We start from the raw sequence: 25,162 nt of genomic DNA on the forward strand, positions 1-25,162 counted from the left end.
TTGCATTTATTTTCTGTTGAAATGTTTGCCCGCAGTGCGTTTATTTTCTGGTGACATGTTTGCCCGCAGTGCGTTTATTTTCTGGTGACATGTTTGCCCGCAGTGCGTTTATTTACTGGTGACATGTTTGCCCGCAGTGCGTTTATTTTCTGGCGAAATGTTTGGCCGCAGTGCGTTTATTTTTACTGGTGACATGTTTGCCCGCAGTGCGTTTATTTTCTGGTGACATGTTTGCCTGCAGTGCGTTTATTTTCTGGTGACATGTTTGCCCGCAGTGCGTTTATTTTCTGGTGACATGTTTGCCCGCAGTGCGTTTATTTTCTGGTGACATGTTTGCCCGCAGTGCGTTTATTTTCTGGTGACATGTTTGCCCGCAGTGCGTTTATTTTCTGGTGAAATGTTTGCCCGCAGTGCGTTTATTTTCTGGTGAAATGTTTGCCCGCAGTATGTTTATTTTCTTGGGAAATGTTTGCCCGCAGTGCGTTTATTTTCTAGTGAAATGTTTGCCCGCAGTGCGTTTATTTTGTGCTGACATGTTGCCCGCGGTGCGTTTATTTTGTGCTGACATGTTGCCCACGGTGCGTTTATTTTGTGCTGACATGTTGCCCGCAGTGTGTTTATTTTGTGCTGACATGTTGCCCGCAGTGCGTTTATTTTGTGCTGACATGTTGCCCGCAGTGTGTTTATTTTGTGCTGACATGTTGCCCTCAGTGCATTCATTTTGTACTGACGTTGCCCCGTTGCCCACAGTGCGTTTATTTTGTGCTGACATATTTGCCCACATTCGTTTATTTTGTGCTGACATGTTGCCCGCAGTGCGTTTATTTTGTGCTGACATGTTGCCCGCAGCGCGTTTATCTTGTGCTGACATGTTTGCCCACAGTGCGTTTATTTTGTGCTGACATGTTTGTTACCCCCCCCCCCCCCCCCCCCCTCCCAGGTTGAACCAACAAAAAAAATGGTCACTCTATCTATGAGGTTTCCCTCTGGGTCCCCTAAACTAGACCAGTGCCCATATTATTTTCTGTAGTGGCAAATCAATTATCTCTTTAGAGCTTATCCCCCGTCACATCAATGCTTCCCCAGTGCAGTTCCCATATACAGATTAGAGGAATAGCAGAAAGATGATCATTTGTTGGGGTTCCCCATCCAGCCCACAGAGAGTGCTGCACCGCTTTCTATCATCCTAATTCTGATCTCGTAATTAGCAGACATTAATACCTTTTGTCTCCAGCCCAACACCCGCATCAGGAAGTTTCTTGCATACTATTACAGCTCCTCCTGACTGCTATGTTGGGCTACAACAAGATGGCGGCTATCGCACCAGCACTGAGGACCTGACGGGAAGTTATTGTATCACGGACTTACTCTCTCGATAGCGACTAGATGCGACTCCGTCGCCCAGCTGAAAGAGGAAGAAGGATTGAATAGGCGACATTAGGGCACCCGGAAGTAGCCGTAAACGCACCACAGGCGCCAAAGATAAAATGTAAGATGATTGTTTAGTGAAAGGGAATCTGCTGTGTGTGCAATTATGATAGACGGTATCAGGAATAACAATGCGACAGTTTATTACTGTGGGGTGTTGCCTATGGGGTTCACTTGCTTCTTTTCCGTTACAAGATTAGAACCTCAAGCTGCTGCATTCACTTAAAGGGAACCTGAAGCGAGGAAAATTATTTACAATAAACACATGAAGTAACTGCAAATGAATATTACATACTTACCTCGCCGTCAAATCCTCTCAGAGGCTCACCATTTTCTTCTTACATTGATCCCTTCCAGTTCTGACAATATTTTGTCAGAACTGAAATATACCAGTTGCTGTCAGTTACAACTGAATGTGCAAGGTAATGTCCATGTTTCCATATGGCTAACGTGGGTGATATTACAGTTTAACAGTGTGCTGACCAGGAAGCTGTTAGGGGGTAAAGAAATACTTTGTAAACGATTATCAGTGGAGCTAAGCCAAAAATCTTAATAGTGAACCGGAACCTGCAGGGGGACAAAAAAGTGAGACACATAGGTAGAGGTTAAATCAAACCTGGGAGAACCTCACCTCACTTACCTCAAGAGGGGGAAGCATCTGGGTCCTCCAGAGGCTTCCCTGTCTTCCAGTGGCTGTTCCACTGCTGAAACCCCTCAAGTGAGGCCACACTGCGCTTGCGCAGTGTAATGGACCTAGTTAGGGTTCAGGGGGAAAACCGAGCCCGATCGGGTCCTTGCTACTGCAAAAGTGGCATGTGCTGTATCATGGACTGGATCAGGCTCAGCTTTTTCTGTCGAAGCTTGAGCAGGTCCGTGATACTGCGCATGCGTGAGCCATCGACGAGCAGATTTGTGAATGGGACAGTGCTGGAACGGGCCAGTAGAGAAGGTTGATTATTCATTTGGGGCAAGTTTTTTTTTTTCTTACAGGTTTCTTTTAAAGGAAACATGAAGCAAAATGTGCTGCCCCATGATATACTTACCCGGGGCTTCCTCCAGCCCTTTTGGAGCTGACATATCCTTCGTAGCATCCCCGCTCGCAAGCCGCCAGCCCAGGGTCCCTGCCGGGGCAGAAGCCGACTTCGAGGTCATCCTAACGGTGCCTGCGTGAAGCGCTGCTGTCAATCAAGTCCACGTCCGCAGTGTACTGCGCAGTACACTGCGGACAACGTGGACTTGATTGACAGCGGCACTCGCGCAGGCACATGAGAGGAGGTCGGCCTCTGCATCAGCTGGGGGCTGCGAGCGGAGGTGCTGCGTGGGACATGTCGGCTGCAAGGCGCAGGAGGAAGCCCCGGGTAAGTATCATGGGGCAGCACATTTTGCTTTATATTTCCTTTAAGCTTCTGGCTGGAAAGTCCAGCGGATTCCTATGTCCTCCTCGCCCCCTCTGTTGCCAAGTGGGGACCCTCTGAACATATTCCACAATAGCTTGATGGATATTTTCTTGTGGCTGCGATCCCAGTCCACAAGCGGCTTCATACCACTCTGTAGGTGCAGCAGTGCTCGCACAGGTACTGTCACGTTCACAAAGGGAAGCATGGCTGCAAACTGTCGGAGGGTCCGGCAGCAGTGGTGTTCAGGAAGATATGTGAAGCCTCTGAACTATCCAGAAGCTTCTTTCTACGTAGGTAAGTATCTAACTTTTTGTTCCCTGGCCAGCACAGGTTTGCTGGAGTGCTATGATGAAAATCTACAAATCCTAAAATATACACAAGTACATGCATTTGATCCGGAGTAAATGCACTGCAAGTTACCAACTTCATATGTAGCTGTCAGTTACAGTAGGTATTATAACTTTACTGAACCCTTTACTGACAGGATTTGGAATAGTACTTTTGCTCATGGGGGATTCTCAAGGTTTCCTTTACTTCCAAAATCACTCCCTGAAAAGCATAACACAGCCCAGCTGTCAGTATAGGGGCAAACGAGCAAGCAGGCCAGCCGCAATTTTACTTTAAAGGAAACATCAGGCGAAGTAATAAAAACAGATTTACTTACCTGAGGCTTCCTCCAGCCCCTGTTTTTTATTACTTCGTCTGATGTTTCCTTTAAGTATTTGCCAGAGATGAGTTTTGAACAACATAAAGGAAACCATGAGAATCCCCCTTGAGGAGGTGGACTAGTCCAAAACCTGTCAGAAAGAAGTTTAGAGCCATCAGATTATAATAATAATGACTATAAGTGACTGCTACATTGGAAATAAGCCATTAACTTTGCAATTTTCTCTTGGACAAATATGCAGCTTAATTAAATGTGTACACATGCTTCATACATTTTATTCATCATAGTGGTCATTTAAAGGGACCCAAGTAGGGTTGATCGGAACTGCCAAATTTAGATTTTGTTGGAATTCGTTTTCCACAGGCAACTTCAGAATTTCGAGTTCTGATTTTCGTGTTCTGCAGACATTTTGCTGGCAACACGAAAATTGTCTTCTGAAACAAGAACTTTTGGCAAACGGTGACAACAACAAAATGGCCGCTGGGTAATCCCCGGGGATGCCCTTGTCCCCTGGACCCCACATTCATGTGAAAAACCACTCATTCTGCCACTTTAGTGTGGCTTCAGAGGACCAGGGAATCCCTGGCGGCCATTTTGTTGACCTCAATATGTGCTGCAAATTTTTGTTTTAGAAGCCAATTTTAGCCATGTTAATGCTGAAAATTCTTGTTTCTGAAGCCAGTTTTCGGTACAGAATATGGTACCATGAACAGTGTAAATTACGAGTTTCCTGATTTTACTTGAAACCGTTGAATTCCTATGCGGAGCTTCGGAACTGTGCCGATCCGAAAGCTCAACCCTAGACCCAAGCACCTATATACAAAAATATATAAAATGATATTATGAACCTCCCATAAGGGTGGTTCATAATAGATTGGGCTATTGGGGTTATCAACAATACTTTCCTATGTAGGGCTGCTCCTTAGCCACCATCAGTATGGAATCCTCCATCTCCCCCAGGAAGAACCTCAGGTGCTACGGATTCAACCTGTGCCTCTGACGACTGCAATGCATTCCAGGAGATGTTGTCCTGCGATGTTAGTACATCTTCCATCATGCATTGTGCCAGTCGGGGGCACACTGCACTGCCGGAAACTTCAAAGTACGGCAGCTGCATTTCTGCCTGGGGAGTATGGTGGGTGCCATACCGATGCAGGGGCTAGGGAGAAGCCTTCCGATAGGTAGGTATTGCTAATTAGCAAGAGACGAGCCTCCCCTAGGTAGGTAATGCAGGTCACGCCCACACTTCTTTTACCATCTCGGAGCTAGTGTGGTTAAATTGAGCTAGCATGAACAGTACTCCAATTACAGCAACGTCTACAACTTGAAGCATTTTGATTGGCCGAATTGTGCCAGTGTATTATTACTACAACCTATCTGAAACCTAGCAGTTCGAGAGGGTGCTGTCCGCCCAATCACTTTAGTGGAATTCCCCTATGGACTCTCTCTGGGTCACCTCAGCCATACCAGCTCCACCATCTCTAGAGGTCAAAGCCCTGAGAACCACAACCATGTACAAATCTGTCTTGATTATTCACTGCAGCTCATTCCGAATCAAAAAGTCAGCTGGTACGACCATTATCTAGACCAGGCATGGGCAAACTTGGCCCTACAGCTGTTACGGAACTACAAGTCCCACAATGCATTGCAGGAGTCTGGCAGCCACAATCATGACTCAAAGGCAAATGCATTGTGGGACTTGTAGTTCCGTAACAGCTGGAGGGCCGAGTTTGCCCATGCCTGATCTAGACCATATTTTGAATTTTTGAAGGTGGCAATATGTCAGCCTCAAATAAGTGGAACATAAATAAAATATTCAGCAGAAGTAAACTGTCATAAACCTCCAAGGTTGTGCATATCTCGGTTGAAGTGATTCAACCTACTCCATCTTTGGTGCTCCTCGGTAAGCCTTCAGAACTACTAGCCTCCCTAAGTTGTTCAGAAGAGCAGTGCATACATACTGCATAAGCGTGAGCCCAGTATGGGTGCCCTGTTCTTCAGAACTACTCAGGGACGCGAGGGGGGGAGGAATGAAGAGAGGAACGGACAATGCACAGAGGTATTTGGATTCAGCATGAACATATCCCTGTGCTTATGTTTGGAAGTATCTGGAATTTCAGGTCACTTAGGTTCCTGAGTTCGGAATCTTGGTGCCTGTAGAATAAGGGCAAACCAGGAGCCTGATGAGGCCAGTACCATTAGGTCAGGCGGAGCAGTGCTTTTCAGCGCTGCTAGATTTGGATGCAGCCAGCACCGCCATAGACTGTAATGGGAATCAGTCTATAGCGGCGCTCAGTGAGTAACGTCAGCGCCGTCAGAAGACGGAGCGGAAGTTGCTTAAAAAACACAATAATTTGGCCTCCAGCAATCGCTGGAAGCCGAATTATTTCATTCCCCCATTATCCATAGCGGCCTGGAGGGGTAATAATAATTAATACGGCCCGGATTTGTGCAGAAGCAGGATCAGCCATATACCGGCTGTGTCCTGCGCCCAAGTCTACCGGCGCCGATTTCAAATGTACGCAGGTCAGGTGTAATAGGACAGGAATATGGGTGTATTATTCTCACAAGGATGGGTTGATGGACTGCAGATCCTGCAACCACAGTATGTGCCAATGGGGAAATTACCGTCCCCGAGTTCTGAGTCTTCAAGGACCTGGATGGTAGCCCTCCTTGGGTCTTTCCTAACTCCAGGTAAACTACAAGTGATAGGAACTATCCCCTCCTTAGGAGATGTACTAGGTAATTCAACAAGATTTTTAGGAGGCACCCAAAATAAATTCACATGTATACTATATTGTAAAAGTAAAGGTTAGAAGTGTCTTTCCTCATCCGAAGGATCGGGGGAAACATTTGGAAAAGTCTACAGAGGCACCCACATCTACACAGCTCAGCAATAAGGCATCTGCCTGTTTTATTGACCTGATGAAGTGGGAAGAGACACGCAAAACGCATTGTCATCATTTTAATCATTCTCGAATAAAATAAAAAATACTTTTCCAAATGTTGCTGTCGATCCTTCCGATGAGGTAAGACAACTCCATTTTACTTTTATAGTATAGTATACATGTGAACTTATTTTGGGATCCTCCTAAAAATCTTGCATTTTGGTAACGTTTGGTAGCTTTGCCTCAGGTCAGGTATGCTTTAATGCCTGCTTTATCTCATTTTCTTAGCTGTGCATTGCTATCATGTTACCTCATGACTCAGTAGCATTAAGATGTGTTCATTTTACACATAGATTAGTGCATAAATTAACACATACTTGTGAAATCTGCTGTGTGTTATCTCAGGTGCTGTTACTGAATGATTCATGGTAGTTTTTCAGCTGCCAGCAGAGGAGAAAAATAATTGTATCCCCAAAAATATTCCTAGATAGACTTTCTTACAATACTATATACTTTCTTTGTTCTTTTTTTCTCCTAAAGGGTACCTGTACCAATTAAATTGATTTAAATCCTCCTCAGGCACGTATACCTGTGCGCTCCCAAGCATCTGTAGAATTACACACGCTCAGTACCGGATGCCATGGTGTGCTGACCCGCTCCTATGTTGCTGAACACGGAGATATGCTTTAAGTGCGACCGTACTAAAATAAAAGGTATCAAAATGTTAATATAAGTTTATAAAAAAATGTTTGAATTATTTTTCTTATTTTAATTTTTATTAGTTTATTTTTAATATATTGATTTTTTATTTATTCTTAAGGTGGCCATACACTAATACACTAATAATGCTCCCTAGTTCCGGCTGCGCTGCCCGCCTGTAGAGTTCTGTCCGATCTTTAGATTGCTGCCGCAGGGATATGGGAGAGAAGTGATGTGCAGTAATGCGCTATATGATGCAGCGCAGCCGGAACTAGGGAGCACATCCTCCGGTCCCCTCCAGTACTCTCACCCACCCTCCTGTCCGTACAGTGGCCTGGCCAGTGCTCCCCTGGGCTGCCTGCAGCAAGTGTATACTCCTCGCAGCCGATCATGGCTGTGAAGATACTCAGCGTGAAGCCGTACTGCGATCAGAAGCCGGGCACCAGCGGGCTGAGGAAGTGGGTCACAGTGTTCTAGCACAGTGGCAGGACAGGGTGCTGTGGACAAGCGCTACTACATCAAGGAGGCTGCCGCTGATCTTAAGATATGACAACTCTACAGGCGCCAGTAGGGCAGCGCAGCCGGAACTAGGGATTGCAATTCAGAGGGAGACCCGCTCCATGCGAGCAGACGGCAGCGCACATGAGCATGTGATGCGGGCGGGCCTTGGAGCACCCGGACGGGGTTTCAAAACAGCCGGGCGGCCTGCCCCCTTAATAGGTCCTGGGGAGAACACTGTATAAGATTAATCTACACTGCGTTACCGCGTATTGTGTCCCATCAACCCCTCTGTGTGTCCAGTTCAGTCCCAATACAGCTCTCTTGCGAGGCAAATGGTGCATACTTTATCCACTCCATGCACCCTCTTCGTGCACATTTCAGAACTGCTGTGTGAAGCAGTAGTTGCTGTAAGCATTGTGGGAAAACGCGGTTCAAAATGTCTTGGATTGCATGTATGCCCATGAATCTCTCTGCTGTGTCTGCTCAGCCTTTCTGTAAGGCTCGATTCAGATCCAGCCAGATTGCCAACGGTGGTGCGTTGTAGTCCAGTTGCTTCAGTGGGAAACGCATCCGCTGTCTGCAATTTTCATGGAGGTTGGATTTTTGCATTGTGATCAGCGCACCAGATCCATTATGGACCGACAAGTTTGAACAGATCCTATTAATAGGCTCTTGGACTGTCAGTTTTTGCAATTCAACAAAATGGACAAAAACTGTCTGTTTTGTGTTGCACTGTGCACTGAGGCTCACACAATCCACAAGCCGGCGCCCGGTGGATATCATAGTTACATAGTTATTTTGGTTGAAAAAAGACATACGTCCATCGAGTTCAACCAGAGAACAAAGTACAACACCAGCCTACTCCCTCACATATCCCTGTTGATCCCTGTTGATCTCAAATGTTTATTCATCTGTGTGTACCTTTAGCTACCTAATACTATTTTGAAATCAGGCTACCTACTCCTTTTGGTATTATAAGGAAATAAAGCCAGATAGTACTAAACTAGGACAAATATCTAAGGGCTGGTTTAGAAGGTAAGGCTGGTGGGGGACCTGTTTAGCCAATGCTAAATGCATTTCTGTTCCCGATTGCAGGACACATGTAGCATCCAGGACAAGACAAGATAAAGTGATCTACCGCAAGGTTTATATGAACAATGCCGACTGCCATCATTGTCATTCATTTGAATGGAACGGCAGTCGATAATGCTTAAAGGGACACTGTAGGGGGGTCGGGGGGAAAATGAGTTGAACTTACCCGGGGCTTCTAATGGTCCCCTGCAGACTTCCTGTGCCCGCGCAGCCAGTCACCGATGCTCTGGCCCCGCCTCCGATTCACTTCAGGAATTTTAGACTCTAAAGTCTGAAAACCAATGCGCCTGCGTTGCCGTGTGCTCGATCCCGCTGATGTCACCAGGAGTGTACTGCGCAGGCCCAGTATGGTCTGTGTCTGCGCAGTAAACTCCTGGTGACATCAGCGGGATTGAGGACATGACAATGCAGGCACAGTGGTTTTCAGACTTTAAAGTCGGAAATTCCAGAAGTGAATCGGAGGCGGGGCCAGAGCATCGGAGATTGGCTGCGCGGGCACAGGATGTCTGCGGGGGACCGTTAGAAGCCCCGGGTAAGTTCAACTAATTTTCCCCCAACCCCTCCCTACAGTATCCCTTTAACCACTTGAGGACCGCCCCCAGCCGATGGGCGGCGGCAAAGTCCGGGCCCAAACGACCGCAATACGCCCACCGGCGGGGGCGGCTGCGGGAGTGGCTATGCGGCGATCGCGTCATTCGTGACGCGATCAGCCGCCGGGGACTCGCTCCGCCCACCGCTCGTAGTAACCCGCCGGCCGTTCGGAAGCGCCGGCGGGTTACTAGCACCCGGATCGCCGCTGCACGTATGTATAATAGGCTTTGTAATGTATACAAAGCCTATTATACTGGCTGCCTCCTGCCCTGGTGGTCCCAGTGTCCGAGGGACCACCAGGGCAGGCTGCAGCCACCCTAGTCTGCACCCAAGCACACTGATTTCCCCCCCCCCCTGCCCCCTGATCGCCCACAGCACCCCTCAGACCCCCCCTGCCCACCCCCCAGACCACTGTTTGCACCCAGTCACCCCCCTAATCACCCATCAATCACTCCCTGTCACTATCTGTCAACGCTATTTTTTTTTTATCCCCCCCCCCTGCCCACTGCCCCCTCCTGATCACCCCCCCACCCCTCAGATTCTCCCCAGACCCCCCCCCCCCCCGTGTACTGTATGCATCTATCCCCCCTGCTCACCTGTCAATCACCTGTCAATCACCCGTCAATCACCCGTCAATCACCCCCTGTCACTGCTACCCATCAATCAGCCCCTAACCTGCCCCTTGCTGGCAATCTGATCACCCACCCACACCAATAGATCGCCCGCAGATCCGACATCAGATCACCTCCCAAGCGCAGTGTTTACATCTCTTCTCTCCTCTAAACACCCACAAATTACCCATCAATCACCCCCTATCACCACCTGTCACTGTTACCCATCAGATTAGACCCTAATCTACCCCTTGCGGGCACCCAATCACCCGCCCACACGCTCAGATTGCCCTCAGACCCCCCCTTATCAATTCGCCAGTGCAATATTTACATCTGTTATTCCCTGTAATAACCCACTGATCACCTGTCAATCACCTATCAATCACCCCCTGTCACTGCCACCCATCAATCACCCCCTGTCACTGCCACCAATCAATCAGCCCCTAACCTGCCCCTTGCGGGCAATCTGATCACCCACCCACACCAATAGATCGCCCGCAGATCCGACATCAGATCACCTCCCAAGTGCAGTGTATACATCTCTTCTCTCCTCTAAACACCCACTAATTACCCATCAATCACCCCCTATCACCACCTGTCACTGTTACCCATCAGATTAGACCCTAATCTGCCCCTTGCGGGCACCCAATCACCCGCCCACACGCTCAGATTGCCCTCAGACCCCCCCTTATCAATTCGCCAGTGCAATATTTACATCTGTTATTCCCTGTAATAACCCACTGATCACCTGTCAATCACCTATCAATCACCCCCTGTCACTGCCACCCATCAATCACCCCCTGTCACTGCCACCCATCAATCAGCCCCTAACCTGCCCCTTGCGGGCAATCTGATCACCCACCCACATCAATAGATCGCCCGCAGATCCGACATCAGATCACCTCCCAAGTGCAGTGTTTACATCTCTTCTCTCCTCTAAACACCCACTAATTACCCATCAATCACCCCCTATCACCACCTGTCACGGTTACCCATCAGATTAGACCCTAATCTGCCCTTTGCGGGCACCCAATCACCCGCCCACACCTCAGAACGTCCTCAGACCCCAGCCCTGATCACCTCGCTAGTGCATTGCTTGCATCTATTTCCCCCCTCTAATCACACCTTGAGACACCCATCAATCACCTCCTGTCACCCCCTAGCACACCTATCCATCAGATCAGGCCCTAATTTGCCCTGTGTGGGCTCCTGATCACTTGGCCAAACCCTCAGATCCCCCTCAGACCCCCTTCCGATCACCTCCCCAGTGCATTGATTGCATCTATTTTCCCCTCTAACCGCCCCCTGAGACACCCATCAATCACCTCCTGTCACCCCCCTAGCACTCCTATCCATCAGATCAGGCCCAAAACATCCTGTCATCTAAGAGGCCACCCTGCTTATGACCGGTTCCACAAAATTTGCCCCCTCATAGACCACCTGTCATCAAAATTTGCAGATGCTTATACCCCTGAACAGTCATTTTGAGAAATTTGGTTTCCAGACTACTCACAGTTTTGGGCCCGTAAAATGCCAGGGCAGTATAGGAACCCCACAAGTGACCCCATTTTAGAAAGAAGACACCCCAAGGTATTCTGTTAGGTGTATGATGGGTTCATAGAAGATTTTATTTTTTGTCAAAAGTTAGCGGAAATTGGATTTTTATTGTTTTTTTCACAAAGTGTCATTTTTCACTAACTCGTGACAAAAAATAAAATCTTCTATGAACTCACCATACCCCTAACGGAATACCTTGGGGTGTCTTCTTTCTAAAATGGGGTCACTTGTGGGGTTCCTATACTGCCCTGGCATTTTAGGGGCCCTAAACCGTGAGGAGTAGTCTAGAAAACAAATGCCTCAAAATGACCTGTGAATAGGACGTTGGGCCCCTTAGCGCACCTAGGCTGCAAAAAAGTGTCACACATGTGGTATCGCCATACTCAGGAGAAGTAGTATAATGTGTTTTGTGGTGTATTTTTACACATACCCATGCTGGGTGGGAGAAATCTATCTGTAAATGGACAATTGTGTGTAAAAAAAAAATCAAAAATGTGTCATTTACAGAGATATTTCTCCCACCCAGCATGGGTATGTGTAAAAATACACCCCAAAACACATTATACTACTTCTCCTGAGTACGGCGGTACCACATGTGTGGCACTTTTTTGCACCCTAAGTGCGCTAAGAGGCCCAAAGTCCAATGAGTACCTTTAGAATTTCACAGGTCATTTTGCGACATTTGGTTTCAAGACTACTCCTCACGGTTTAGGGCCCCTAAAATGCCAGGGCAGTATAGGAACCCCACAAATGACCCCATTTTAGAAAGAAGACACCCCAAGGTATTCCGTTAAGAGTATGGTGAGTTCATAGAAGATTTTATTTTTTGTCACAAGTTAGCGGAAAATGACACTTTGTGGAAAAAAACAATTAAAATCAATTTCCGCTAACTTGTGACAAAAAAAAAAAATCTTCTATGAACTCACCATCCTCCTAACGGAATACCTTGGGGTGTATTCTTTCTAAAATGGGGTAATTTGTGGGGTTCCTATACTGTCCTGGCATTTTAGGGGCCCTAAACCGTGAGGAGTAGTCTTGAAACGAAATTTCTCAAAATGACCTGTGAAATCCTAAAGGTACTCATTGAAGTTTGGGCCCCTTAGCGCAGTTAGGGTGCAAAAAAGTGCCACACATGTGGTATCGCCGTACTCAGGAGAAGTAGTATAATGTGTTTTGGGGTGTATTTTTCCACATACCCATGCTGAGTGGGAGAAATATCTCTATAAATAGACAATTGTGTGTAAAAAAAATAAAACAATTGTCATTTACGGAGATATTTCTCCCACCCAGCATGGGTATGTGTAAAAATACACCCCAAAACACATTATACTACTTCTCCTGAGTACGGCAATACCACATGTGTGGCACTTTTTTGCAGCCTAACTGCGCTAAGGGGCCAAAAGTCCAATGAGCATCTTTAGGCTTTACAGGGGTGCTTACAATTAGGCACCCCCCAAAATGCCAGGACAGTGAACACACCCCACAAATGACCCCATTTTGGAAAGTAGACACTTCAAGGTATTCAGAGAGGAGCATAGTGAGTCCGTGGCAGATTTAATTTTTTTTTGTCGCAAGTTAGAAGAAATGGAAACTTTTTTTTTTTCTTTTTTTTGTCAGAAAGTGTCATTTTCCGCTAACTTGTGACAAAAAATAAAATCTTCTATGAACTCACCATGCCTCTCACTGAATACTTTGGGATGTCTTCTTTCCAAAATGGGGTCATTTGGGGGGTATTTGTACTATCCTGGAATTTTAGCCCCTCATGAAACCTGACAGGTGCGCAGAAAAGTCAGAGATGCTTGAAAATGGGAAAATTCACTTTTGGCACCATAGTTTGTAAACGCTATAACTTTTACTCAATCCAATAAATATACACTGAATGGTTTTTTTTTTTATCAAAGACATGTAGCAGAATAACTTTCGCGCTCAAATGTATAGGAAATTTTACTTTATTTGAAAAATGTCAGCACAGCAAGTTAAAAAAGTCATTTTTTTGCCAAAATTCATGTCTTTTTTGATGAATATAATAAAAACTAAAACTCGCAGCAGCAATCAAATAGCAGCAAAAGAAAGCTGTATTAGTGACAAGAAAAGGAGGTAAAATTCCTTTAGGTGGTAGGTTGTATGACCGAGCAATAAACCGTGAAAGCTGCAGTGGTCTGAATGGAGAAAAAGGCTCTGGTCCTTAAGGGGCGAAAAGACTGTGGTCCTCAAGTGGTTAAAGGGAACCTAAACTGAGAGGGATATGGATGTCTCCTTTTAAACAATACCAGTTGCCTGGCAGTCCTGCTGTTCTCTTTGGCTGCAGCAGTGGCTAAACCACAGACCCGAAACAAGCATGCAGCTAATCATACTTTAGTCAGAGCACTTGATCTGCATGCTTGTTGAGGGGCTGTGGCTGAAAGCATTAGAGACACAGGAACAGCAGGAAAGTCCAGCAACGGGTATTATTTTAAAAGGAAAAATCCATATCCTTCTCAGTTTAGGTTCCCTTTAAACACCACTTTTGTCACCCGCCAACAGCCACCGCATTTGCCGCTCATGTGAACCAGCCCTAATGCAAGTTTAGTGAGGTATGACAACTAGCAAACGAAGGTGTATATATACCGTATTTTTCGGACCATAAGATGCACTTTTTCTTCCCCAAAAGTGGGGGGAAAAGTGCCTGCATCTTATATTCCAAACAATATATTTGGGACCACACACACGCACACACTCTCTGCAGTGTCTGCTGCCAGACATGCTGACCCCTGCCCTCACTGCACCATTTTAATGAGCCCAGTGTCCCCCTGTGTCGAAGGAGCGTGCAGAAGTGGCTGAGCCAGCTTTCAGATGACCTGCGGTCAATCAGGCAGGGGATTGCTCTTAACTATTACTGGAGCCGATGGTCTCGAGGGCGAGACCACTGCACTCACTGATTGGCAGCGACCCCGCCTGATTGGCCGCAGGTCATCTGAAGGCTGGCTCAGCTACTTCCGCATGCACTGCCGCTCCCGGGACAGAGTGAGTTATCCGGACATGGGGGCACTGGAAGAACATAGAAGGACATGGGGCAGAGGTGGAGATGTGGACAGAGGAAGGACCGAGATGGACACAGGAAGGACAGAGGTGGAAACAGGAAGGACATGGGGGACAGATGTGGACACAGGCAGACATAGGAAGGACAGAGGGGGACACAAAAAAGACAGTGGACACAGGGGGACAAAGGAAATACAAAAGGGGACAAAGGATGATACAGGGGGACACAAAAGGTACAAGAGGGACACGAGGTGTAAGGGAGACAAAATGATTGAGGGGAGAAGATCCATTAGTTGCCCCTACACCATGGACGTACTAGGATTAGTAGTTTGTGTCCTTTTACCAGAGATCTTAACAACTAAAGATTTGAACCCAGGGCTTCCTCCCGCCCCATAAACTGAGCAAGTTACCGGGGCTGATTGCGGCTGAACGGCAGACTGGGAGGATGGCGTGGGACTTAGACGTGTTTATGGGGCAGGAGGGAGCCCCAGGTAAGTATCAGATCTTTAGTTGTTAAGATCTCTGGTTTACTTTAAACCTAGGTGCGTTTTTTATGTTTTTTTGGGGGGGAGAATGGTTGACGCAACCAAACTGTATGTTTGCCACAGTCTAGCTACACATAATACTCTCCTTTCCTCTATTTTCCTTACAAACGTGAAAAAATACACTACTACTATCTCTTTCCCATGTGGCCTTCATACTTACACTAACACCCAGCCTCTCTACCTTCCTTTCCAAGGATTACGCGCTCCAAAATGGAGCATTTCTTATACTCAGAAAAGCCTGTTTTCTCTTTCCTGTGCAGACCATCATACTTAAGGTGGCCACACACCATATACATTTTTAAATATCTGTTCAATTCAAGAATTGCAGTCAATTCTTCTGACTAATTGTAACATTTCAAAAATCTGACCAATGTACCACTCACACATATGTTCGATTTTTCCTCAGTTATGATAAAAGTGATTGGAAACTCTGAGAAAATTGCTTGGGTGTGTATATTAATAAACTGACAATCTACCACACACCATTTAATTTCCATAAAAATTGGTCCGAAAAATACACCATTCCCGATCAACTTTTCTCGAATAAAAACGAGAAATCCAATCAGATTTTTTGCTCAAATAAAAAAAGCTTTCGATTTTTTTTTAGGGTAATCTGATCTTTTTTTATCGAATTGCCGTAAAATCGAATTGTATTATGTGTGGCCACCTTTACCCTAACTCCCATCCACATTTCAGCAAATACTGAAATGCAAAGCCCTCCTGTTGTACCTGTAGAAAACAGTTTACAGCTGTTTTAGCATTGTATGTGAGTCATGATGGTGCTGATTACTCTCTTGTGTTGCTATAGGTTACCATGCTCTTCATTGGGAATTACAACTATCATCGTTCTCTCAGATGCTGACTAGATTATCTTCAGAGTTGTGAAGCGTCACTTCTGAGAAGAAATCTGAACTTCTTATTTTCAAAGGAGAAGACAAATAGAAATTTCAGGTATAACTTTTATTGAAATATGTAAAACGTGATTTTTTTGTAAATTTTTTTTTTATATATAGTTAAAACATAACTCAAATCAACGCACTTACATTAGTACATATACGTAAAACTCTGGCTCACAGAGCCTTCAAATTTGGCCCACAAGTGGTTTCCCCACTTTTTATTATGTTTGGCCCACTTTAGCCCACCATATTAGAGTGGAGAACTAGATCACCAGGCAAACCAAATTGGGGAGGGAGTGAGGACCACTAGACACCAGGGAACTCTATAGGGGAGGGAGGTCCACTAGACACCAGGGAACTGTATGGGGGGGGGGGGGCAATAGACACCAGGGAACTATATTCTTTGATGGTGTCCTTTTGTTTTTTATATCGTTAACCACTTCACCTCCAAGGGTTTTTTCCCATAATCACCAGAGCAATTTTCACATTTCAGAGCTGCGTCCATTCATTCCCTAATAACTTTATCAGTATTTTTCACACTGAAATGATCTATATATATATATATATATATATATATATATATATATATATATATATATATATATATTTGTGCTCCAGTTAGGCTTTCTTTGGGTGGTACTTTTTGCTAAGAATTATTTTATTCCAACTGCATTTTAAGGGGAATAAAAAAAAATCATTATTTCTCAGTTTTTGGCCAGTTTAGTTTTAAAATAATACATGCTGCCATAATTAAAACCCACACATTTTATGTGCCCATTTCTCCCAGTTATTGAACTGAATTATGTCCCTATCACAATGTATAACCCCAATATTTTATTTGGAAATAAAGGTGCATTTCTTGAGTTTTGCGTCCATCACTATTTACAAGCCCATAATGTAAAAAAACCCCCACAGTAATATACCCTTTTGACATACATATTAAAAAAGTTCAGTCGCTAAGGTAACAACTTATGTATTATTATTATTAAATTATTGTATTATTATTATTAAATTATAGTAATTTTTTATGTAACCATGGGAGAGTTTGGGCAGTAAAGAGTTAATTTTAAATTGTGTAGGTCTTTTTATAAAATAAATGTATGTAGGTGTAATTTTACTTTTTGGCCACAAGATGTCCTCACTCATTAGCTTCCTGAGCGTACTATTAGTACACATACGAGAAGTAATGCGTGGCCGTGTACGTTTCTTTTTTTTGTGAATTACTGTGGCATCTCATTGATCCCGATGATCATTGACATAGGGACTGCATTCCCATTCATTGATTTCCCCTCTAACCAGGGCTATGGAGTCGTGGAGTCGGAGCAATTTTGGGTGCCTGGAGTCAGGAAAAAATGCTCAGACTCCTAATGAATTTAAACTGTAATTAAAATAGAAAATATGATAAAATGTTCTATTTCTCAGATAATAGTCATCATAAATAATTTATATATACAGTAATAGCTGTGCTTAGTCCACAAAAATGAAATAAACCAATCAAAATTAGTTACGTGTGCTCCAGTCCCCGTGTTTTTAAAGTCAGATATACATATCTGATTGTGACTGTACAGTATATATGATGTGTACACAGGAATCTCTTATATATACTAATAACTACTATGCTGTAAGAATAAAGCCTGATGTGTAGCTGTGTCACTAATAGAGATGGTCAATAAGATGGAAATAATTCTGCGTTGATGCTGATTTATGCAAATGTATGCATGCATTTATGCAAATGTATGCATGCATCTTTTTGCTCATGAAATCAAATCATTTGATATGTTGTTAAAATTTGGTTTGGTGACTACGAATTAAATAGTACCTGAGATGGATGAAGAGAAAAGTTTTATACATACCTGGGGCTTCCTCCAGCCCCCTTCAGGCCAATCAGTCCCTCGCTGTCCTCCTCCGCCACCTGGATCTTCTGCTATGAGTCCCGGTAATTCAGCCAGTCAGCGCAGTCCGGCCACGTGCCGCTCCCACAGTCAGAAACATTCTGCACCTGAGAAATAGTGCTGCGCAGGTGTATTACGCTCCCGGTGGCGGAGTGTGTGCAAGCGCACTACGCCAGACTGCCTCAAGTACCTGAACTCATAGCAGAAGATCCAGGTGGCGGAGGAGGACAGTGAGGGACTGATTAGCCTGAAGGGGACTAGAGGAAGCCCCAGGCATGTATAAAACTTTAATTTCATCTATCTCAGGTTTACTTTGTTACACAGTAGTACTATACTCTACATATGCACTCCCCACAGAGCTGCAGGGAATCCACTGAGAATGTTGTGCACATTGAACACAGAGGTGTTGTCTATCACCAATAAACCTGGTTCAGATCGTGCATGAAGAATGTGTAAGAGGAAGAATCGCCTCATTCTCCTGCAGAGTACCTGCACATCACTCTTACATGTACCCACAGTCACATTACTTAGGGCCTGATAGATGTTCAGATTGTGCATGAAGAATGTGTAATAGAGGAAGAATCTCCTGAGTCCCCTGCAGAGTATCTGCACATCACTCTTACATATACCTGATAGATGTTCTTTGTTCCAGTCTGTACTTTTTACAAGTACTCTTACCAAGGACTAGTTTTAGTCTAAAGGGAATAAATATGGCAGTCTACATATCCTTCTCACTTCAGCTGGCTTTTAAAATTCCTAAGCGTTGGCAGTTAACCTCCCTGCCGGTTATCCCGAGCTCAGCTCGGGGTAACCTGCCGCGGAGGATTCCTCAGGCCCTGCTGGGCCAATTTGCATAATTTTTTTTTGTTACACGCAGCTAGCACTTTGCTAGCTGCGTGTAACTTACGATCGCCGCGCCGATTCGCCGCAACCCGCCGCATCAGAGGGTGCCCCCCCTCCGAGACCCGTGCGCTGCCTGGCCAATCAGTGCCAGGCAGCGTCGAGGGGTGGTTCGGGACTCCCTCTGACGTCATGACGTCGGTGACGTCATCGCGCCCGTCGCCATGGCGACGGGGGAAGCCCTCCTGGTAATCCCGTTCAGAACGGGATTTCCGGATGGGTATATGCGCCGGCGGCGATCGGCGCATTCGGGGGGACGCCGCAGGGAGGGGGGAAGCATGTAGCTAGCGCTAGGCTAGCTACATGCTAAAAAAAAATGCCAAAAAACACCCTCCCTGCCGTGCGCAGCAATTTTTTATAACGGCAGGGAGGTTAAGAGACGAATTTCATGTTACATACTTTCAATCAACAAGATTGTAATATGCAAATTAGAGGAGTCGAGGAGTCTGAGTCGGTGGAATCCTAAACTGAGGAGTCGGTGGATTTTTGTACCGACTCCACAGCCCTGCCTCTAACGATCGGCGGCGAGACTTTGCATTTTGTTTGGCCCACTTTAGACCACCAGGGAAGCAACATTAGAGTGAAGCCCTAGATCACGAGGGAAACCATATTGGGGAGGGAGGTCCACTAGACACCAAGGAACTGTATACAGGAGGATGGTCCACTAGAATCCAGGGAACAGTATAGGGGAGGGGGGTTCAGTAGACTCCAGGGAACTGTATAGGGGAGGGTGGGGGCCACTAGATACCAGAAAACTGTATAGAGAGGTAAGGGGCCAATAGAAACTAAGGGAACTGTATAAGAAGAGGAGGGTCAATAGACCCCAGAGAACTGTATAGGGGAGGGGTCATTAGACATTGAGGTTGGCCCACTTTGTATTTGAGTTTGACATTCCTGCATTAGTAGAATTAAAGGACACCTGAAGTGAGAGGGATATGGAGGCATCCATATCTAATTCAATTTAAAGCAAACCTGAACAAACAAAGTTAGAAGCTCCAGTATAGAAATACCTCTGGATCCCCCAGAGGCTTCTCCGATACTTCTTGAGCCCATCGCTGCTCGTCAGGAAGCTCTTCTTCTTCACTGCTATGCGTCTGTCTGTGAATGAGTGCATGCACACTGATGGCGCACTCCTGTGCAGTAGTACAGGTGGCTCTTTGCTACTGCACAAGCATGAGCTGTCTTGCACCTGTGAAGTGTGGCCATGCTTGTACATGGATAGGTGTGCGGCTACGCAAATCTATTCAACAAGCCTTTCTTGTAATAGGTTCAGAGGGTCCCTGCACTAAAACAGCGATCTTGAGGAGGATGGGGAAGCCTCTGGATTATCAAGAGGCTTCCCTCTACTGGGGTAAGGATCTGACATTTTATCCAAATTTCCTTTCAGGTACACTTTTTATATAATACCAATTGTTGTCCTGCTGATCCTCTGCCTCCAATACTTTTAGCCATAGACTGTGACTGGATTCGCCACATGGTGTTTCAGTTCCCATTCACTGATCAAAGATCATGGCCATCAATGAAATATACCGTATATACTCGCATACAAGCAGAATTTTTGAAACCCCTAAAAAGGGGGTCAAAAGTTGGGGGGTCGGCTTGTATGCGAGTCTTCCCTGGTGGTCTAGTGGTCGGATGGTGGGTGGTCCGCTCCCCCCGCGGCCGCCGCTGCTATTACCTGCTTTGGCAGCGGCCGCTTCCTAATCCGCATTCCCTTTCTGAAGTTGCAGAGTGTATTACAGCAGCTCGCCCGGCGCTGCTGCTGTGACGATGCAGGGGGCAGGAAAGAGCTGTTCCCCTGGTAACGGCGATACAGATCGCCGCTATAGGGAGCCGCACTCTTTCCTGCACCCTGCATCGTCACAGCAGCAGCGCCGGGCGCGCTGCTGTGATACACTCTGCAACTTCAGAAGGGGAATGCGGATTAGGAAGCGGCCGCTGCCTAAACAGGTAATAGCAGCGGCAGCTGCGGGGGGAGCGGGGAGCGGGGGGAGCGCTATACTGGGGCACTACCTACCTATACTGGGCACTATACTGGCTAAACTGGGCACTATACTGGCCAAACTGGGCACTTTACTAGCCATACTGGGGCACTATACTAGCCATACTGGGGTACTATACTAGCTAAACTGGGCACTATACTAGCTAAACTGGGCACTATACTAGCTATACTGAGGCACTACCTACCCATACTGGGCGCTATACTGGGCACTTTACTAGCCATACTGGGGCACTATACTAGCCATACTGGGGCACTATACTAGCTAAACTGGGCACTATACTAGCTATACTGAGGCACTACACTAGCTATACTGAGGCACTACACTAGCTATACTGAGGCACTACCTACCCATACTGGGCACTATACTGGCTATACTGGGCACTATACTAGCTATACTGGGTACTTTACTAGCTATACTGGGCACTATACTAGCTATACTGGACACTACCTACCTATACTGGGCACTTTACTAGCTATACTGGGCACTATACTAGCTAAACTGGGCACTATACTAGCCAAACTGGGCACTATACTAGCTATACTGAGGCACTACCTACCCATACTGGGCACTATACTAGCTATACTGGGACACACTGGGGGGCTTCACCAATCCAGCATTTCCTACCCCCGGCTTATATGGGGGTCAATAATTTTCCCTGTTTTTTCAGGGAAAAGTTGGGGGGTCGGCTTATATGCGGGTTGGCTTATATGCGAGTATATACGGTAGATCATTTTGTTGTGATAGGTAGAGATAAAGTTATTGGCGAATGAAAGGGAGGAGTGCTGAATTGTGAAAATTGCTCTGGTCCATAAGGGTAAAAACCCCATAGCCGTGAACTCGTTAAAATCCAAAATCTAGATTATCAAACACATTTCTAAAATCTCCTTTGTATGATCAAAATTTCAATATTACATATTTTTTCAATTTTTTTTTTCTTTACAGGTAAATATGCCTAGCTGTATAATAGAAGGTTGTCCACACAAAACCGGGCACCCGGAAACCGGACAAGAGGGAATAACCCTTCATGTTTTCCCAAAAAACAGTGTAGGGATAAAACAATGGCTGCAATGCACTGGACAAAATTTTACGGACATAGACAGCTTGACAAAGAAAATCCTGGATGGAAAAGTTATGGATCTTTTCAGATTGTGCTCCGTACATTTCCTTCCTGATTGCTACACAACAAAAAATTTAAAAAGAAAATTAAAGAAAGATGCCATTCCATCGATTTTCCCTTCAGTTCCAGACAACCTACTTATAAACGAGAAGTGGGTTATGGCTAGTGGTAAGCAAAGAAGACCGAAAAAAAAGGATACAGAGTTGGAAACTTTGACCTTGTGTAGAAATTGCAAGTGTTCAATAACAGATTCTTCAAAAACATTTACAGATGCAAGTTGCCAAACTGACAGTTTGGATTGGATACACGTACAAGGAGAAGACACAATTGTCATTCCGATGACATCACAACATGTGGAACACTCTTATATCTCACATTTTTCTACACCAGTTGTGGACTCCCGATTGCAATATGTACAACAATCTGGTTATAACAGATTACCATTGACCTTTGAAAAACCAATTAGAAAACAATCTTTTCCTAAAGCTACGCACAGAGTGCATTCAACCACAGCATCCACAGATGTACGAGAAGCTGTCTGCACCACAGGTAGAGGTTTTAAAGATGTGGGACACGTTTCTTATTCAAACTCTTTACTTGAGGAATTTTCACCAATAGTAGTGACTCAATCAAAGGATCCAGCTTATAATCCATTTGAAATTAGTTACACCAATTCAGAATTTATGGAGCAACAGGATTACACCCCTCAAACTGAAATGGATCATTCAGATATATTTACTAAACTAGTAAAGATGAAGAAATTAATTGTCTTCGAATCCTGTCTGGATGATTTACTACTGAAGGTAAAATGTTTGGAAAATGAACATTGTAACAAAAAGGTGATCACCATTAACAAAGAGTACAAAGGGTCTGCTGTGATTGTTCGCGGTGTGTGCGAAAACGGACATCGTTTCAAAATTTTTGAGTCGCAACCCAAATTAAAGCGATACCACGCTGGCAATGTACTGCTATCAGCCTCCATAATATGTTCTGGGCAACATTTTTCAAAAGTATCCCATTTGTTGAATATTTTTGGATTACAACATTTCTCACAACATTCATTTCGTGTTCATCAGAGGAACATTTGTTTTCCTGCTATTCAAAAAGCATGGAAGAGGGAAAAAGAAAACGTGCTTCAGGAAATCGGTGATGATGCTGTAGCTATTGCCGGCGATGGCCTGGGTTGTAGTACTGACCGTAGTGCCAAATACTCCATCTATACAGTCATGGAATTGTTATCCAAAAAGGTCATTGACTTTGAAATTGTGCCAGATATGCAGTGTTCATCATCGTCTGCCATGCAGAACTTTGCATTTGAGAAATGTATGTCTCGAATGATAGACAATAATCTAGATGTTATATACTTTGCTTCAGACCGTCATGTGTCAATAACTAAAACCATGCAAGAGAAATATGGGCATGTAGACCATCAATATGATGTGCGTCACTTTGCAAAAAATGTCTGCAAAAAATTAAGGGACGCAAGTAAAGAAAAACCATGTGCATCCCTCAGACCTTGGATTGACCAAATCATCGACCACTTTTGGTGGTCAGTGCTGAGCTGCGATAACGATGCTGAAAAATTAGTAGACAACTGGTTATCGGTCATGCACCATGTAATAAACGAACACGAGTGGTTGGAAAATGGTACTGAAAAAAAATGCTCCCATGTCGCTCTTTCAGAAACAGAGGAGGATGATGCAGTTTGGCTTCAAGTTGGGAATCCGGCTTATGAGAGATTACAATCCATTGTGCATGACAAGGAATTGCTTGATGGTTTCAAGCATTTGACGTGGTGTTGTGACACAGAGCCGCTTAAGGAATACCATAGGTCTGTCCTAAAACACCAACCTAAAAGCATGCGTATGGGGATGCAAAGCATCAAGGCAAGAACTGTTCTAGCTGCCTTGGCAAATAACTACAATGCAGACAGGCAACAAGCTACTGTACTATATCCGCATGGTAAAAGTGGAGAGCTCGGCTTCAAGACAAGGAAAATTGTTGCAGCAAATGGAAGGAATGTCTATGAAAGCAAACAATATGACTTCTTGACTCCTGTTTTAGTGGACATGCTAAAGATTTGTGCCGGTTCTGAGAGTACCTTGTGGAGGAGAGATTAACTTCCACTTCCAGCAAACATTACAAAAATCCCGAGCTGAACAGCTACTACTGCAAAGGCCAGCTTGGTTTGGGACATCACCTTAAAGTGTACCTGAGATGACAAATGTAAAAGATTTGATACTTACCCGGGGCTTCCTCCAGCCCCATAATCACCGATGAGTACCTCGCCGTTCTCCTGCTAGCGGACCCGGTAACTGGCTCAATTGCGCCAATTGGTCTCTTCTGCGCATGCGCGGACCCTCCATGCATGCGCAGAAGAGCCCGACTGACGCAGTTGAGCCAGTTACATTTTACATTTGTCGTCTCAGGTTTTTTTTAATACTACTGAATGTAGTTTTGAACTATGCTGTTAGAACATATTCTTTATTACAATTGCAGGTTTTTTTTTTAATACTTTACATTATCTTTGTAGAGTTTGTTTTTGTTTTCTGTTTACTGATATATTTATTATATCAATTAAACTTGAATGTATACTTAGTTATACAGGTTATCCGGAAAAAAATAAAAATGTTTATTGAATGAATACGTTTTCAAAGGAATATTTCTTTTCTCATATACATCAAAGGGAAAAGTGTTGTTGAAATATATGGAAAAACAAGGGGAAAAAAGTGTGTGTTTGTATATACACTGTGCCCCGTCGCATGTCCATGGACATATTCACGCTACTGCCCTTCCACCCTTGCCACCATTTGGGTTCTGGGCCATTGCTTCTAGTACACAGACCAGAGTAACTGAGTTCACTGCGTGGTAGACCAATAAGAATCCTTCCAGTTGCTAGGGAGGATTTCCATTGGTCTTTTGAAATTCAATGGGAGCCTGATGCTTCGGCCGGGACTCTGATCTATATACCAGCTGAGTGTCCTGTGCAGTGGAGCTGAGCAATGGTAGCAGCAGTGGAGGACCTGAGATGACCGAAGAAACAGAAGACAGGTGAGCAGAGCAGGAACGTAAGTGGCGACCAGCCTAGTAAGGACAGACACTGTCCGTTTTCATTGGCTTGCATTGATTCCATCTGCATCCGCTTGATCGGCGATTTGGGATACTCTCTATCAACCCCCCGTGCCACCAGTGTCCCCCCTTCCCCCCCCCCCCCCCCGTGCTTTTAGTCCCCCTGTGCCTTCAGTATCTCTGTCTGTGCCACCTCTGTCCCCCTGTGCCTGTAGTGTCCCTGTCTGCCACCTCTGCCCCCTAACCCTCCCTGCCTCCACTGTGCCACCTCTGTCCCCCTGTGCCTGTAGT

The 25,162-nt window shown here is 45.2% G+C and overlaps 1 protein-coding gene across 2 annotated transcripts; it reads left to right on the forward strand.

Moving 5' to 3' along the window:
• Positions 1–1,340: 1,340 nt before the first annotated feature.
• Positions 1,341–24,296, forward strand: LOC137534330 (uncharacterized). 2 transcript variants are annotated; one of them, XM_068255777.1, is made up of 4 exons: positions 1,341–1,489; positions 6,921–7,093; positions 15,803–15,945; positions 21,628–24,296. In XM_068255777.1, exon 4 carries the CDS (start codon positions 21,634–21,636, stop codon positions 23,920–23,922), a length of 2,289 nt encoding a protein of 762 aa, XP_068111878.1. In that variant the 5' UTR covers positions 1,341–1,489; positions 6,921–7,093; positions 15,803–15,945; positions 21,628–21,633; the 3' UTR covers positions 23,923–24,296. The 2 variants fall into 2 exon arrangements, with proteins under 2 accessions (XP_068111878.1, XP_068111879.1); XM_068255778.1 differs by having other exon boundaries at positions 6,960–7,093.
• The last annotated feature ends 866 nt before the right edge of the window (positions 24,297–25,162 follow it).

Source organism: Hyperolius riggenbachi, chromosome 10, assembly GCF_040937935.1.
Source record: "Hyperolius riggenbachi isolate aHypRig1 chromosome 10, aHypRig1.pri, whole genome shotgun sequence".
In the NCBI taxonomy this organism is placed as follows: domain Eukaryota; kingdom Metazoa; phylum Chordata; class Amphibia; order Anura; family Hyperoliidae; genus Hyperolius; species Hyperolius riggenbachi.